General features: G+C 42.8%; 1 protein-coding gene across 9 annotated transcripts in view; it reads right to left on the bottom strand.

Annotated features, from left to right (window-relative positions):
- Positions 1-241: 241 nt before the first annotated feature.
- The window catches only part of TEAD1 (TEA domain transcription factor 1), a 205,267-nt gene continuing 188,079 nt past the window's right edge, over positions 242-17,429 (bottom strand). For all 9 annotated transcript variants that reach the window (XM_073347638.1, XM_073347630.1, XM_073347634.1 and 6 more), the window contains 3 exons: positions 4,965-5,105; positions 3,230-3,382; positions 242-2,428 (listed from right to left, as the gene is read on the bottom strand). In XM_073347638.1, coding sequence (XP_073203739.1) covers positions 2,315-2,428; positions 3,230-3,382; positions 4,965-5,105 — 408 coding nt within the window. In that variant the 3' untranslated portion in view covers positions 242-2,314. The remainder of the gene's footprint in view (positions 2,429-3,229; positions 3,383-4,964; positions 5,106-17,429) is intronic.

Below are 17,429 nucleotides of genomic sequence, written 5' to 3'. Positions count from 1 at the left end.
CCGTTAGGCTGTTACAATGCAGTGCTTTTCCTGATGTGATTGTTAGTGTTATAAACGTATGAAGAGACCTCATGACATGGACATCACATTTTATGCTTCCCAGAATATAAACTAAAAGATTCATCAGCTCTAATATCCCCAAGTGGATAATATGACAGCTAGACATCACAGCAATCACCCACCTTTTATAGTTAGACAGATCAGAGGTTTTATAGCCTAAGGAATTTCAACCCCCCCCCCGCCCCCCCCCGATGCTGGCCTCTTTCTCTAATGTAAATCCTAACAGTATTAAAGATTAACACAATGAAAGGCAAGCATACAACAACTGACAACTTGCTGCACATGACAAATACTGATTGCTCTTCCAGCTGGTATGCTGACTAAGACTATTCATCTATATTTATGTGGCTATAACTGAGGGCACGTTTTAGAATGACAGTGTCAAAAAAATTAAAACTGTAACCAATATATTATACCTGGGGGCAAATTCAAGCTTCTAATTACACATAGGCACATGCCTGAAAACTGCAGCTGAGAGGGGAACTGTTGAACAAATTTCTGTGCCCTACTCATGGCTCCCCAAGACTTACTGAGCCCCTGATACATATGATTATTGGAAGTTTGCAGCAGCCATGCATCTTATCTTGTAACCGATGTTTCATATGTCCTGTTAGGATTTGTGGTTTGCCCAATGGATTGCATTGTTTTAGCCTAGTTATTTCCCATTAAAACCCATTTCTCCTCCCAATACTTTTAATATTAACATTGAATGGGGCAGTGAAAAGGCAGTGGTTGAACGGATGGCAGAGGAGAGGCTGAGTAATACTAAGGACAGGCCGTGCCAATAAGAATCAGAGAACACAGGACACGTGTGTGTCTCCCAGAAAACTATTCACACCCATGACCACATTTTTAATCCTTATTAGTATTAAAATCTCTTCAATTCACTCTATAATAGAATCTTCTCTGAATTACCTACTTTTCAGTTTATTAATCAGAGGGATGAACACTGCACATCTGTGTATTCTGGATGTGAAAGGGACTCAAACCCTAAGTGGTACTGATGGGTGTGTCCCACATGCCCTGCCTACTAGTACTAAATGCACCATGTCCTGTTTGAGACTGGAGTCAGAACTGGGATAATATATGTGACGGAAAAACCTTAAGAATGAGAAGAGGAAGAACATAACCCTTCGAATCTGTTTTGCCTGATGATGGTTGTGATTTTCTAGCATCCCTACGACATTAAAGCTGATGAGGCTTTTACTGACCTACATATTCTTCTCTCAACTGCACTACTTTTTCTCGCTTGCAATTTACAGATTATTCACGAAGCAGTAATAATGTCAATTGTTTCCCCCTATGTTTGTTAATTTCGGTATTGCAAATTTTTCACTCAACAGAAAATATAGTTGTCCGTATAAAATATAACTGCACACACAAGACTACATACAATGTAAGTCTAAATTTTCAGTATTTACCTACTTATTGCAAAATGAGCCATCAGTTTTTCATTAAATAATCAAATTTCCATATTAGTACAACACAACTTTATATTTTTAAAAATACACTAGATACGTTAAGTATAAGGGATGACGTTCTCTTTCTCTGCAATACCTGTTGGAAAGTTTAATGAATTAGAAGATTAGTTTTAACATTGAGAAAAAAATACAAAATTTGCCTAATTTTAGGACCTGCTTGTTTCTATCAGGCATTTCTTAAGGCTATATTTATCATTTGGTTTCAAACAGAAAAAATGTTTCATTTTAAAAAATAATTTAGCGAATTACATTCGTCCGTATCTTCCACTCTAATTAGTTACAAAGATAATTCTATACAGATTATTAACTTTGTGTACTAATTTACAGTTATAGTTAAAGATTCATTTCCATTTCCCTTGCATTGTAAAATAAGTATTTTATTTTGGAAAAAAACAAAACAAAACCCTAAATAAATTCTTATAAATGCTGTTAAGTTTTCCCCATGGCAAATGCTCTGTCTTACATTTTTCTATCACAATTAAAAAGAGGCCTCCACAGACAAAGGCATTCAGCTCTTAAATACAGTCTTCCCAAAGAACTGTCGTTTACAAATTTGCAGAACACTTAGTTTTAGAAATAATTTTTTACAACTGTACCAGAATTTCACAGCTATAATTATATATGAACACATTAAAAATGACTTCACTAAAACAGGATTTAGAAAAATGCGGGTGAAAGCTGGGCCAGAGGCACTGCCATTTAGTGTTGAGGTTTACAGTCTGTGTTTTTGATAAAGAAAAGAAGTGTAATGAAGTGTATATATAAATAACTGCTCAGTCCTTTACAAGCCTGTAGATATGATGTTGTGCTCCATGTTCACTGTTCGAAACTTCAAATACACAAGCCATGCAGAGTAGGGTTTCTTGTGTATCCCTGTTTGTTACAACCTATTGGGAACGGGGAGGGGACGGGAGGGGAGGGAGAGAAAAGGTAGACAGTAGTGTTATAAACTTGGAAAAAAGGATTTGCACCAAAAGGTATGGTAGGCTTGAAAAGAGAAGAAAATATAATTGTAACTTGGTGTTTCTCAAACTTTAGAAAGCTGAGACCCACTTTAGACAAATGAAATTGACTATACCCTGTCCAGTCTCAAAATGTGTTGTTAAAAGCCTGCCCACATTTTAGATCTTCATACTGTGCTACTCCTCTCCTTTCTTACATGCTTTGATGAGTATTGAAATAGTTAACAATGTTGACCTTTAAAGTATCACCACTGGCAACTGAGTTAGCACCCACTGAAACGAAATGAAAACTTTACACCATAGAGCTTGTGTTTCAGGCTCTCTGCAAACTAAGGCAAACATCGCTGCACTGTTTATACCCGAGTTCTGTTTTGCGGGTTTTCTTTGCAATCATAACACTTACTTAAAAACATATGAAAAAAAGTAAGCTGAGACTCTGGAAAACAACTGAGAGGTTGTTCATGCTCTCACCCCAACAAGCCTTTTGTGTCCTCCCACAGGACTGAGACCTGCACTTTTGGGAAACAATGAGACTAGACTCTATCGCTCTTCCTCAGGTTGAAAAGGACCTAACACTGTGAATAGTTTTACTGAAGTCAATAGGACCACTTGGCCTTGTATAAGTAATGATTTCAGAGTCTGGTCCTTAATTTCCAAGTTAATTGATCCCTGCCAAAACAGAACATATATTTTAGACTCAGTCAGTAAAGAATAGTGAATGCTTACCAACAAAATTGTAAAATTTTCCAATACACTGTTCATCATATATTTCTCTGGTAAATGCTTGAGCTTGTGTATGAAGTTGATCATATATTCACACATTGGAGAGCGGTTTATTCTGTACACAAACCGGCCATTCTCAAACCTTGCATATTCCGTCTAAATAGAAAATGAAAAACATTTAAAGACTATTTACCAACAAACATATTTCTACAGTGATCAACAGCGGGAAGGCAAAATGTTGGGTTGGTTCTCTTTGTTAGTTTGGAAACAACAACATGTACAAAGTAGAGTTGTTGATCTGAAATGCTAGTCTTATCACACAAGTTTCCTTCCATAGCCTAATTTAGGAAATTATATATTGGGTATGTAATCTTGGTTTATATCCAAGTTTATAATTTTAAATCACAGAGGATGAGGACTGTATAAACTAACAAGTGAGTATAAATGCACTGAGAAAGAAACTTCCCAGGAAACTTGATCTTCAGTGATTTTAAAGCCGTTTAAAGATGACTGGGTACAAAGGAAGCAATTTTACCCAGATCTTGATGTTATATTTTAATTACTATATGACTCACTAAGCAGTTGTTTGCATCAGAGGAAGAGAGTCAACTGTGATGGAAGGAGGGAGAATAGACTAGTACCTGGCTCAACATATTCCACTAAGGGGATGGGTCTGTGATTCAGTGCTTTCCTGCCCTCCACCCCCCAACTCTCTGTTACCGTGATAAATAGTTCTTAATGGCTGGCTGGACTTCTTGGGCTGCTGACTTCAGCCGGGATCGGGATAGTGGAGGTGATGCCAGAAGTTGTTGTTCGATGGTGGTCACCGTTTATGGGGACCACACCAGCACAAGTAGGGCGTGCACAGCAGTTGCTGGCCTTGATAAATGCTTAAATTACAGCTTTAAACTGGAAGTCACTGAGCAACAACTACAATGTAGCTAACAAATATGGGGGGGAGGGGGCTTTTGCTACTTTAAACAAAAGATGCATCATTGTAACATCACAATATGACCCACCCCCCCATACCTAGCCAACTAAACTATACAGTGCTGTGCCTTTACCCCCCACCCACCCAAAAAAAGCAGCCATTGTACCCCAAAGGAAAAACAATGTTGCAAACTTATTTTTTACCCAAAGGCCAATGGTGTTTGTAGAAAGTGTGCATTTCACCAGGTTAAATGACTGTGGGCATGGAAGAAAGCCATCACACTACACATTTAAAACACCCAGAAATCTAGAGAGTGGGAGCTGCTTGCCATCTTAGTAGGGTTCCCAATATGTTACAGGTCTGGCCAAGTGTGAGTCTGAATCGTCATGAGAGTGATGTATCCAGTTGAAAATGGGAGCAAACTTATTTCTGCTTCATTGCTCTTTTGCTGGGAGATGCAGGAATCAGCATTGGCATCAGTTTCAGGCTCCCCAGCTGAAGGTACGTTGCTGTGTTGCCAGTGATTGCCAGGGGAAGGATGGAAGAGGTACTCTAAGTCAGTAAGTAACTGGGATTTTACTTTCGCTAGTGTCACCATAAGCACAGTAATTCAAACTAACCTAAGCACTGTCCGGAAGGAAAACATTCCTTCAAGAAAGATGGGAAGAGGGGAGGAAAGTGAGATAAGAGTAATAAGTAAAATAAATCAGAGTCAATTTTCCATTTTTTACTGCCATTACATTGGCAGAAATGTACTGTATAATATCATGAGTCAGCAGAGTAACATCATCCAGAAGGGCATCCTACCTCTACTTTTTCTACTACTTGCTTTCCAAATGAGCAGACTTTGGTGGAACAGGTGATTGTCATGTTTTCTGAGCTCTCATATTGGCTAGTTACTCCATAAAATGCTCCTGTATCATCTTGAATGTTGCAGTTTAAGTCAGCCTGCGGGGAAAAGTAACAGATGTTGAATATTATCTTTGTCATCTAGCAGGGCCATAGTAATGAGCAGTAATTAACTCCCAGCCTGCCCCCTTTTTACCAACCAAAAGTGGGGCAGGAAAGAGGCAAGTCTATAAACATAACTGCCACAGAGTTAAAGAGAGAGAGAAAAACTTCAGGTGTTCTTTTTTAATAAATAAAAATACATTTCTTTCATAGGTTTAAGTTCAGTGTAACAGTAAAAACCTTAGGGAAGTGATAATTTCTTCAACTATAAGAAGGAAAACAATTGCACACCTATTATTAAAAGACCCATTGTTCCTCTTAACTATAGGCCCATTAAGGTCTTGTCTACACTACAGGGAGATCGATCTAAGTTATGCAACTTCAGCTATGTGAATAATGTAGCTGAAGTCGACATACTTAGCTCTACTTACCGTGGGGTCCACACTACTCTATGTCGACGGGAGACGCTCTCCCGTCAACTCCCCTTGTGTGTCTCATTCAGGTGGAGTACAGGAATTGACAGGAGAGCAAGCTGTGGTCGACTTAGCGGGTCTAGTCCCACTAAATCGACCGCTGATGCATCAATCGCTGTGCATTGATCTCCCGGTAAGTGTAGACAAGCCCTAATTCTGCCCATGAATACAGACAATGAATTAACTGAAGTGAATGGAAGTGGCATATATCATGACCCATGGGCCTCAAGTCTGGGCCTGCAAGTTTTATGGGAAAAGCCACACTCCAAGCCTGCTGGCAGTAGCTTACCTGAGGCACAGGAAGCCCAGCCCACCTGCGAGCACCTGCCCCTTCAGTCCGATTGGCGGATTTCCAGAGCATCTGACTGGCCCACTGGTCCTACTTAAGCTAGCAGAAGGAACAGGAAGCTGGGTGAACAACTGGCTTTAGCCTGCTCTGGACAGTGTGCCTTGCGCTTCCTACTATTGGCTCCTGCTTCCCCCGCTTTATCTTCTGGCATTCTGACTCAGCTTGGCTCCTGGCATCTGACTTGTGATTCCTCGCCTCTGGTTTGTCCCCTGCTTCTGACCTTCCAGGATCTTGAGCCAGTCGACTCTTGACTCCTTTCCCATGACAGTGGATTCTGGCTCTGACTACTAGGTCTGGCTGCCCACAACTCAGCCATAGCAGCTTGTCTGGAACTCCTAACCCTGTGGGACGAAGCCCAGTGCAAGAAGGATGGACCCAGCAGCACATCTACAGCCACCAGAAGCACTGGACTTGCCCAAATGGGCCTCTTGCCGCTGGGTGGATGATCAAGCACTGCAGGTTCAAGTTGCACAGTTGACTTTGGACAACCAGCAGGTGCAGGAGCAAGTGAGGCAGGTCAGTGCCAAGAACACTGGTTTGCAAACACAGCCTACAGCATCTTACCTGAACAGGGGCCTATGATACCCTTGCTCAAACAGCTCGATGGGAACTGCTGATGGCTACAGGGATTCACGAACCAATGCCGCTGTCTGTTTCTGATAGGGCTCCAAATCTATTCCTCTGACTTGGCCAAGGTGGCCTTGTAATCAGCCTGCTGGCAGGAGACCTGTTACACGGGGCATCCCCCATGCTAAAAGGCCATAGCCCCATGCTGTCCAACTGGGCAGCCTTTCTCCAATTGATGTCAACTGTCTTCAGTTACCTGCACTGAGCCTGAATGGCTGAGGCCATCCTGAAGCAGGAGCAAGGGGCAGTAGCCTCCTGTGCAGTGCACTTTTACCACCTTGTGACAGATACAGAGTGGAACAAAAGTAGGTCACTTTCCCGTCAGACATTTGCAGACAGCATGGCCAGGGACCAGAGAACATTGCACCCAGACCCAAGAAAGCTCAAGCACCCACTGGGGCAGTGGCTCTCGACCTCTCCAGACTACTATACTCCTTTCAGGTGCCTGACTTGTCTTGTGTACCCCCAAGTTTGACCTCTGTTAAAATGTACTTGCTTGCAAAATCAGACGTAAAAATACAACAGTCACAGCACACTATTACTGCAACATTGCTTACTTTCTCATTTTTACCATATAATTATAAAATAAATCAATGGGCATAAAACTGTTATACTTACACTTCAGTGTACAGAGCAGTATAAACAAGTCATTGTATGGCGTTTTAGTTTGTACTGACTTCGCTAGTGCTGTTTACGTAGCCTGTTGTAAAATTAGGCAACTCTCTAGATGAGTTGCTGTACCCCCGGAAGACCTCTGCGTACCCCCATGGTACACGTACCCCTGGTTGAGAACCACTGCACTGAGTGAACTATGGAACTCTCCCCACAAATATCACAACTAGGCTGACGTCTCTGAGGCTAACAAGGCAGAAAACTTCCACCACATCAGGACTACAGCCATCACACAGAACTGTAGCGAGGGGCAAAGATAACATTTGGGCAGATATATGTAATGCCAGAAACCAAACTGTCAGCATGGCGAGAATGTTTCCAACAGAACCTGGTCTGGGGGTTCATCTGCAAATCAACTTCACTGGCCGGTGCCCCAGTCCTTTTCGTAAAAAGGAAGGACAGCAGCCTCCAACTCTGTTTCAGTTACTAAGGCCTAAATCAGATAATAATCTGGAACAGTTACCTGCTATCCTGTTCCCTGAGTTCTTGGACTGCATGGGAGCTGCCCACATATTCACTAAACTGGATCTTTAGGGAACTTACGACCTTATTTGTATTCACAAGGGGGATGAATGGAAGACTGCCTTATTGACTTGCTATGGCCACTTTGAATATTTAGTTATGCCATTTGGATTGACGAATGTCCAAGCGATGTTCTAGCACTTCATTAACAACGTGCTATGAGACCTACTGGACCAGTTTGTAGCAGTGTAATTAGATGATATATTGATCATCTCAGACGATCTGGACCAATACACCACTTATATCTGCACAATCCTGGAGAGACTACAAAACCATGGTTTCTATGCTAAACTTGAGAAGTGCACATTTGATCAGGCCCGAACTGAGTTCCTGGGGTTTCATCCTGTCCCTGGAAGGAATCAAGACGGATCTGTGCAAGGTCCAGGCTGTTTGTGACTGAGCACCCCCACCCTCTCTGCAATGTGCAATACATAAGAATTATTTTTAGGTATTGCGAACTTCTACCAGATATTCATTTTCAATTTTTCTGAAAAAGTCAGGCCCTTAAATGCCCAACTCTGGGAAAACACCCAGTTCCACTGGTCCCCCAAGGCCAAGCATGCATCCCAGCATGCACTCAAGCAGTTGAAGCTTGCCTTCTCCACTGCTCCAGTATTGGCCCACCCAGATGTGACACAAGCTCTTGTTGTGGAAGCCGATGACTCTAGTTTGGCAATCATGGCAGTCCTCTAATAAAGGCCTGGACCCAAGCAAATACTGCACCCCATTGCCTACTACTCAAGGAAGCTCAAGCGCAGGAGAAACTATGAGATCTTGACAAGGAGCTCCTGGCAATTAAGACCACCTTCAAAGGGTGGTGACGCTATTTGGAAGAGGCTCACCATCTAGTCCAAGTGTTTACCGACCATAAGATCCTGGAGTACCTGCGCAGAGCCAGGACCTAAACCAATGACAGCTGCGGTAGGCCCTATTCTTCTCCCAGATTAACTTTACCTTGACCTACCACCCTGGAACCAGAAATTGCAAGGCTGATGCCTCGTCCTGAAAAGACAGTTACCTTTTCCGTAACTGGTGTTCTTTGAGATGTGTTGCTCATATCCATTCAACTTAGGTGTGTGTGCTTGCCACATGCAACTGTGCCAGAAGTTTTTCCCTCAGAAGTATCTGTAGGGGATCAGCTCCAGTGCCCCATGGACTGGCACGCATATGCTGTGGTATACAGGACGCTGCCAATTTCCCCCACCCTCAGTTCCTTCTTGCGGGAAACTACAACAGTGGGGAAGGAGGATGGGTTGTGGAATGGACATGAGTAACACATCTCTAAGAACACCAGTTACGGAAAAGGTAACTGTCTTTTCTTCTTTGAGTGCTTGCTCATGTCCATTCAACTTAGGTGACGCCCAAGCAGTATCCTTTGGAGGTGGCTATGAGTTCACAGACATGTAGATCTCAAGGCAGCTCTGCTGAACCCAATGTCACCCCTGGCCTGCTGAGTGATAGCATAGTGGGCTGTGAACGTGTGCACCAAGGACCACGTCACAGCTCAACAGATGTCTTGGGTCGGGAAGTGTGCCAGGAAGGCCTCCGAAGATGCCTGCACTCTGGTCGAGTGGGCTCTTAATTATTGGTGGCGGAGGGACTCCCGCCAACAACATAGCAGGGCCAAATGCAAGAGGTGATCCATTTAGAAATCCTCTGCATGGACACCAGGAGGCCCTTCATCCTGTCAGCTGTAGAGATGAAAAGCTGAGTCGACTTACAGAAAGGCTTTGTCCAATCTAGGTAGAAAACCAGGGCCCTTCTTACATCCAAAGTGTGAAGGCGCATCTCTTCACTAGTCTCATGGGGCTTAGGGCAGAAGACTGGAAGGAAGATGTCTTGGCTCATGTGGAAAATAGACACCACCTTGGGGATGAAGGCCAGGTGGGGCCGGAGCTGGACCTTGTCCTTATAGAAGACCATGTATGGCGGTTCCGAGGTCAGGGCTCGCAGCTTGGAGACTTGCCTCGCTGACGTCACCGCCACCAGGAAAGCTACCTTCCACGATAGGTGAGACAGGGAGCATGAGGCCAAAGGCTCAAAGGGCAGACTTGTGAGCCTGGACCGAACCAAGTTGAGATCCCACTGAGGGGCTGGGGACTGAACTTGAGGAAAAAGTCTCTCTAGGCCTCTGAGGAACCTGACGGTCATGTCATGGGAGAACACCATCTGCCCCGGATTGGCGGATGAAAGGCAGAAATGGCTGCCAGATGTACCCCGATAGAGGAGTGTGCCAGGCCCTGGTTCCTCAAATGAAGCAGGTAGTCTAAGATCGACTGCACTGAAGAATGCGAAGGGGAGATGCCCCATTCAGCAGCACAGTGGGAGAACCAGCAGGTCCGGTCCGTTCGGCAGGGGCCACGGAGGGATCGCTGACAAGCTTGATAGTGTACCGAACCAGTGCTGGCAAGGCCACGCTGGGGCAATCATGATAACCTGAGCCTTGTCTCTCTTGATTTTTGCTAGGACCTTACTGATGAGTGGAACTGGAGGGAACGCATACATCAAGCTTTCTGCTCACAGCAGGAGGAAGGTGTCTGGAGCAAAACCTGTGGCACCTCCAGTTCTGCCTGGTGGTGAACAAATCCACTTGGGGAGTTCCCCACCTCTGGAAGATCATGCCGACTACCCACTCGTGGTGAGAGGAGAAGTCCCTGCTTAGGTGATCTGCTAGCGTGTTCTTGGCACCCAGAAGGTGACACGCTTCTAGGTGGATTCCCTGGCCAATGCAGAAGGCCTAGAGACAGAGTGCCTCTTGGCAGAAGGCTGAGGATCATGCTTCCCCTTGTCTCTTGATGTAGAACATCGAAGCTGTGTTGTCCGTCAGGACTCTGACCACGCTGCCCGACATGTGAGGAAGGAAGAATGTGCACACTCTGCGCACCACCCTGAGATTTTTGATGTTTATGTGTAGCGTCATTTCCTCTGGGGACCACATACATTGGGTCTGGAGGGTGCCGAGGCATCCCCCCGCCCCCCGCAGCAGAGGTGCGAGATGTCTGAAACCAGCTCAACTGAGTGCAGAGTGCTGATGACCGGAACCCCTTCCAGGACTTTTCCGGGGTCAGTCCACCATCACAGCAAGGTAAGTACCGTTGAGGGGATGGTAACGAACTTTTCCAGGTGGTCCCTGGACTGGGAGTAGATCGTTGTCAGCCAGGTGGTCTCCTGATCTGGCCTAACTCTGGTTCCTGACTCTTCGTTCTGATCTCCAGTTTGTTTCCTGCTTCTGACCTCCTGGTATCCTTACCCAGCTGACTCTTGACTCCTGTTTCATGACTGAGGATTTTGGCTCTGACTACTAGATCTGGCCAGCCGCAACAGCATGCAAGTACTAAGGGCAGAGGCTGATCCATGTGTTGACTGCTGTGAAGAAAAGGAGTAGAACCATCTTTTCCTCTTCATGAATCCTGCCCTGAAAGGAGCTTGTCTGCACCGGAGGATCAGTACCATTGTATTTCTTTTTCCTTTCTGAAAGCAAGGACACCATCACCACAAAGGAAGATGTTTGAGATGATAGAAAAGAGGGGGTACCATAGAGAGAGGATTCCATCCCTGATAATAAGTAATATGGCTTTGATCCAGCAAGGTACTTAAATCGGGTAGGTACTCCTTGACTTAGATGGGATTGCTCCCTTGCTTAAAGTTAGGCACATGCTTAAGCTCCCTACTGAAGTTGGGCCGACTGGAAGAAAACTGTTTTAAAAAATAATTATATTTCTTTCGCTATTTCTACACAGAGTGAACATCTATCCAGCCACTCACAGTCTCTATCACCACACTATCTTAGCATAGATTGAGGCTCACAGGTTAAAGAGAAAGAAGAGATCATGGTTCGGTTTGCCTCACTGCTACCTTTTCTTTACTTAAAGCCACATCCTAGTCCGTGCGCACAGCATGACTAAATATATTAGAAAGGGGCATCGTGGGTCAGAGGCGGAGTTCTCCCTCCCAATGCTTGCAGCAGGGAAGCAGCTAGCGAAGCTGCTCTGCCACTGTGCCACCTCATAATCTGGGAGCCATTCTTTAAGGTCTCCTCATAATCAGCCTTAAAACGGCTGATTCAGGGATTCAACACATCCATGGAAGTCCTCACAGCTAGATTTGTTCGTTCTAGCATTGACGCTGGCAACGGTCACATATTCTGTGCCTGTAGGGAATGGGCAGGATTTGCCCCATTATGTAGAAAGTTGTTTACTAAACCTCTCAGAAAATAATAAATTTCCAGGTGTCACAGCATATCTCTGGCCAACTACTGTAAAAGAATGCCCAAGAATCAGCTGAATCTTTGGTGGGAGTTTCAGTGGGCAAATGTACTTTCCACCAGTTTAGCTGTTTAACTCTTAATTCCAGTTTTGTTTTTATTGTTAACAGAGATTTAAGTAACTACTACAAAAATCTCTCCTGGTACTTTCTGAACATGTTCAGGAAGATCAGGGACATCTTCCTTTTTTTTATATGGTTACTTTTTAAAGCCCAGCTTACAAATATGTTTACGTATTCTAATAACTGCTTGTTAATCCACACTTCTGATCATATCAAGTCACTTGTGTTCACTATTTCATTTTTAACTAGGCAGCAATTCTTTAAGTTCTACTTAGAAGCTACATTCCATTTCTGTGGAACAACCATTTGCAGGCAATATGCCGATAATGGCACATATTGAAGTAATTAGTGGCGGGGAGAAGAAATAGGAAGTCTGATATTACTGCAAGCTTGCTTTGTAAATTAATCAGTGGAGATGCCACTTGAGAGTCACATACAGTAACACAAACAGTCCTATAGTCATGTACTAACCGAAGAGAATTCTATCTTTATTCCTCCTTGTTTCTTGCACGTTTTTCATTAGTTCACTGGTTAATGTTAATACAGTGTTCGTGGTGATCTGTAAGAAACTGTTCTGAACTAAAAGTGATAACCAGTTTGTCATCTTAGCTGGTCCGGAGTTATATTCGAACATGAAAAATAGTGACAGCCATTGAACCATGCCAGGGCTGCTCTACTGGAATATCTTAAGAACAGGTATTTCTTAAAAAATAGTTATCTCATGGTGGATGATAGTAATAATCTCTCAAAAATAGTCATTTCAACTGCCCCCACAGTTACAGTTTTATAATCAGAGCATTTCCTTTCTCCTTCACTTATGTCCAAAGTAAATAAGAAGTCATCTCTAAAATGCTCCTCACGTGTTCATATTGTCAAAAAGGTCAACCACATAGGCCTCACTTTTCAAGCCTAAATAACAAGTCTAGAGACACAGAAATAAGGCAGAGTAATTTAATATCTGCTGCTGTTTGGTCTTAAAATCAGCAAAAAAACCCCACAACCACCACCAAAAACTTTGATCATCATATTTATACAATGATCTTCTGCTTATAGTGTAAACGCTGCACTTTTGGATTTTAAATGTTAAGATCAATGAACTAAAAATATAACTTCACACATTTTCAAACTATTATTTTTAGGTTATATATAAAAAGGACAGTTATGCATTTCATGTTTGAGTTTTCTTTTATCACTGAACTGTAAAGCGCTGAATAAGTCTTAGGAGATGGATCTGCCCTGCTTATAAGCGCTTGTTCCTTTTGTACAGCAATGCGCATGCAATATAGCAGATTCACTCATCACTACAATGTATTTTGCCAGCATCTAGCACTGAAAACTTTGTATATCAACAATATCAAGTGTTTGACATGATGCATCACAGCACGTATGGAAACAGAACTGGCTTCAAACAAACAACAACTTTACATGGATCATTGCTCTGTCTCTACAGCAAGAAAGGGATAGGTTGCTTGTGTCATAATGGGTTCGGCTAACCAAAAGGCAGCATTGGCAACAACTGCGGGGAAAGACTCTAAATTCTCCCCGCCAAACAGAGAGAAAAAAGCACTTATTAGTAACATAGGGGTATTTGGGGAGCAACCAGCATAATTTACATGAACATTTAGTAGCTAAAATTAAATGTATAGTGATTTGTTAACAACCTATAGGTTTAACTCCTACTGACTGCAATGTGATGTCATTCATATGCTCACATTATATCTCTCCTCTTTCTCTCGGAACAGTGATCAAAGGCAGAGATTCCAAATTGTGAAGCAATGTTTTCCAATGGTAGCATCTGGGTCCTTGGCACAGAGTTACACTGCAGCTTTGGAATTGCTTCCAGGTCTGCCACATGGTTAGGCTTGTGACGGACAGGCCAAGCTGCTTCCTCCTCCCAGCTGCTCTTCCCTTTGGACTCATTATTGATTCTGAGCCACTAATGCCCTTGTATCAATTTGTGAAGAACTCCTGCAAAAGCACCACATGAGATCGCTGTGCAGAGTGGGCCCAGTTTTAAAAATAAAAGCAGGGGAGGAGGGGAGGAAAGGGAGGGGAACTGCTGCTTTCTTCCATGTCTAATGTCTTCTGAATACATCTGCATGCTGGTTGTAGACTAATCCACATCCCAGATTACATGTATGAACTGCAAATCATTTGCCAATCAGAAGTGGTGAGCGAGCAGAGGGGATTCCAAGTTTTACTTCGTTTGTGCACGCGCACACACACACAATCATATTTCAAAAAGAAAAAACAGTAGCAACAACTGTTTTTGTGATGGAAGAACACAAAGAATTTCTGTGTCCAGAAAGTCGGCTGCAAGCACAGGGAGAGGAACTGTGGGGGGTGATCATGCGTATGAGCCATTTTTGAACACTGACTACATGGGTAAATTGTTTGTTACAGCATATTGCGAAGAGAAGCAGAATTATTTTTCATGCCACAGCTGTTTTAAATAAGAATAGGAATAAACTCAACCATCCTGCTCATGTTACTTACCACTAATTATGGCATATATTTACATCTATAAAACAGTGATTCTTTTTTTTTGGGGGGGGGGGGAAGAACATAATTTAATGTCCCTTTATTGTGCAGATTCCTTTATTTCCATTCCACATTTGAATTTCAAAAATGTTTAGGACTTCAAAGCATCTTTAAAAGCTTGCCCTAATTATAATATGTATTACTTTCTAATAACTGCTTGTTTGCATTGCAGATTCCTGCAAATGGAGGCATTCATTAAAAAAAATCAATTAATATCACCCAAACATCTTCAGATGAGTTTCATTCTCTATTTCACAGAGTTGCACTGACATATGACCAAGCTTTCATCAGTTTGTAACATAATGCAAACTATTGCAAGCATTTAAAATTAAGGTAGCTAATGTAGCAGAGTAAGAAAGCAATAAAGCCAGACATTAATTTATAATGATTGTTCTTTCCTACTGTGTGACTATCCAGAGACCAGTCTTTCACTCATTTTAGATATATTTAATCATAGGGGTTGTTCTTGTTCCTGCAGAAATTTATGGTCAAAATTAAAGCTGCTTTCCTTGGGCGCAAGATCTGGCCCATAATGCACAACCAAATTACTATTTTTTTTACTGCAGTAGCACCTCAGGATTCTCAACAAGGATCAAGACTCATTATACAGGCACTAAGCACTGTGCAAAGTAGTAACACAAAAAGAAAATCCTTGCCCCAAAGAACTCATAATCTAAGATCCAGCCAAACAAATAGATGAACAAGAGCAGGAAGGGAGTGAGGTTACAGCACAGACAGGTGTGCATGGATACATTAGTGATAACAGTGTGCTTACTAGTAATAAGCGCTTGCCAGCCAAAGTAGTGCTAAATGGTAGTGATTTGTAGGCAACAGAGTAAAGGTGGGAGGATAAAAAATAGGATAAGGTAACAGCTTTACAAATGTTGACATGGGGGTGGCCTGGGAAAAAGCACAGAGGTGTTTGTGGATAAAAGCAGTCATGCAGGCAAGTAAAGCCAGTTAGTCAGGAGGTTGTTATTACTAAAGCTATTACATTTGAAAAGGGTGGGGGGGGGGGGAGGGAGCAAAAGGACTAAATGGTGAATGGCATTAAAGGTGAGGTTAGGAAGCTTGTACATGATGTGGTAGTGAAGGGAGAGCCCCTTCACATAATGTACAAGCTTCTTAACCACACCTTTAATGCCATTTCCTTTTAGCCCCACCTTACCTTTCAGATCTAGTAACTTGATGGATACATGTACAGAGAAGGGAAAGGTGGTTAGCATAATGGGCCAGGCAGATGAGTCTAGCGATAGCATCTGCAACAGCTGTAGACATCAAGGGCAAAGAGGAGTAGATTATAATATTCAAGATGCAAGATAAGGGCCTGGGCAAGTGCTCTGAACAGACAGAAAGGGGTGGATATTTGAGACAAAGGAAGAGGCAGCAAGATTTAGACACAGATATGGAGGAGACCAAAAACCACACCATCCAGATTCTTCACCAAAATTGAGGCTGAGGGCTTGTTTACTTGTCGGTATCATGTTGTATGTCAGATTAAATGTAATTCATATGAAAGAACAAACCCCTGCAGAGAAATATGGTAATTTGCTTTGTAGTTGATACTTTGCAAAGCCAAATTCCACGATGGCCAAGTGTTTTTTATAGATCTCAACCCTTTTTTTTTTTTAGCAAGTCTTTATATCTGTCACAGAGAAAATTATAGAAAACCAATCTGCTGTAAAGCCCAAATCCTAACTGAAGAGGTAAGATAAAAGAAACATTCCTTTATGACTTCATGGCTAAGCCACTTGTCTATGTCCTGGTTATCTATCAACTTGGTCATTCCTCTCTAGTCTCCCTGCCTTGCACCCCACTGCCTTCCTCCTGATTCAAAATACTACCACAGCTAATACAAAATACTCTTCCTCACCCGCTGCTTGGACCATAAAACCCTCTCTTTGAATCCCTCCATTGGCTTCCCTTCACCTTCCACAACAAGTTCAAGTTTCTCCACTTCACCTCCTCAGGTGCTCACACCACCACCATTCCTGCCTGCCTATCTGCCTTAATGTTTTTCTACTTCCTCCCTCTTACTTTTTGCCCACACTCCCTTGTCTTCTTTTGCCTTCACTCCTCATCAGGCTTTCTTCCATACTGCCCTTAGAAAACTGGCTCCTGAGGCACAAACTGACCACCTTCTCTCGATTCAAATCCCTCTTTTAATTACGTGAATTCCACCAAGCCTAAAAATAGCAATGGAAATTGTCAGTGTGATTAGGCACCTGATCATTTAAAGTAGTGCAGTACTGACATCCGTCCCGTAGGTATCCCGAGTTGTATCTGTATTGTCTTGTTGGCCTGTTTTGATTGTTTACTCTCAATGGGCAAAGAACTAAATAATCCTCTGCATTTTGTACAGGGCTGAGCACACTGTGCTTTAACAGTACGGAGCAGGAGAGGGTGGGAGACAAAGAAATGATGGAAGGGGTACAGCTGCTAAGAAAGGGAGAGAATGCTAAGAATAAGCAGAAATACGCTGCATTAAGGGTACCTGTGAAGAGTTGTATTTCTTAAAGTAGAAATGGCTGATATTGACTCATACGTGTGTGTGTGTGTGTGTGTGTGTGTGTGTGTGTGTCTCTGTACACACATGCACATGTTGAAAAACAGGGAAAAAAAGAACAGGAGTATGGGAGAACTTTTTTTTTTTTTTTAAACATTCATGAACTTAAAATTCCACAAGTGTTCTGAGAAGTCAGGGTTGCTCAGCATTTACTGATGATAACCCAGACCTTGCCAGCATTTTAGTAGTAATACTTGTGAATGGGCCAACAGTTCTAGAGCAGCTTCTCTATGGCTCCCATTAAA

The sequence above is a fragment of the Lepidochelys kempii genome, chromosome 6, assembly GCF_965140265.1.
Source record: "Lepidochelys kempii isolate rLepKem1 chromosome 6, rLepKem1.hap2, whole genome shotgun sequence".
NCBI classification, from domain to species: Eukaryota; Metazoa; Chordata; order Testudines; family Cheloniidae; genus Lepidochelys; species Lepidochelys kempii.
Note: the sequence above shows the minus strand (reverse complement) of the source record. Positions and strands in the feature narration are given on the sequence as shown.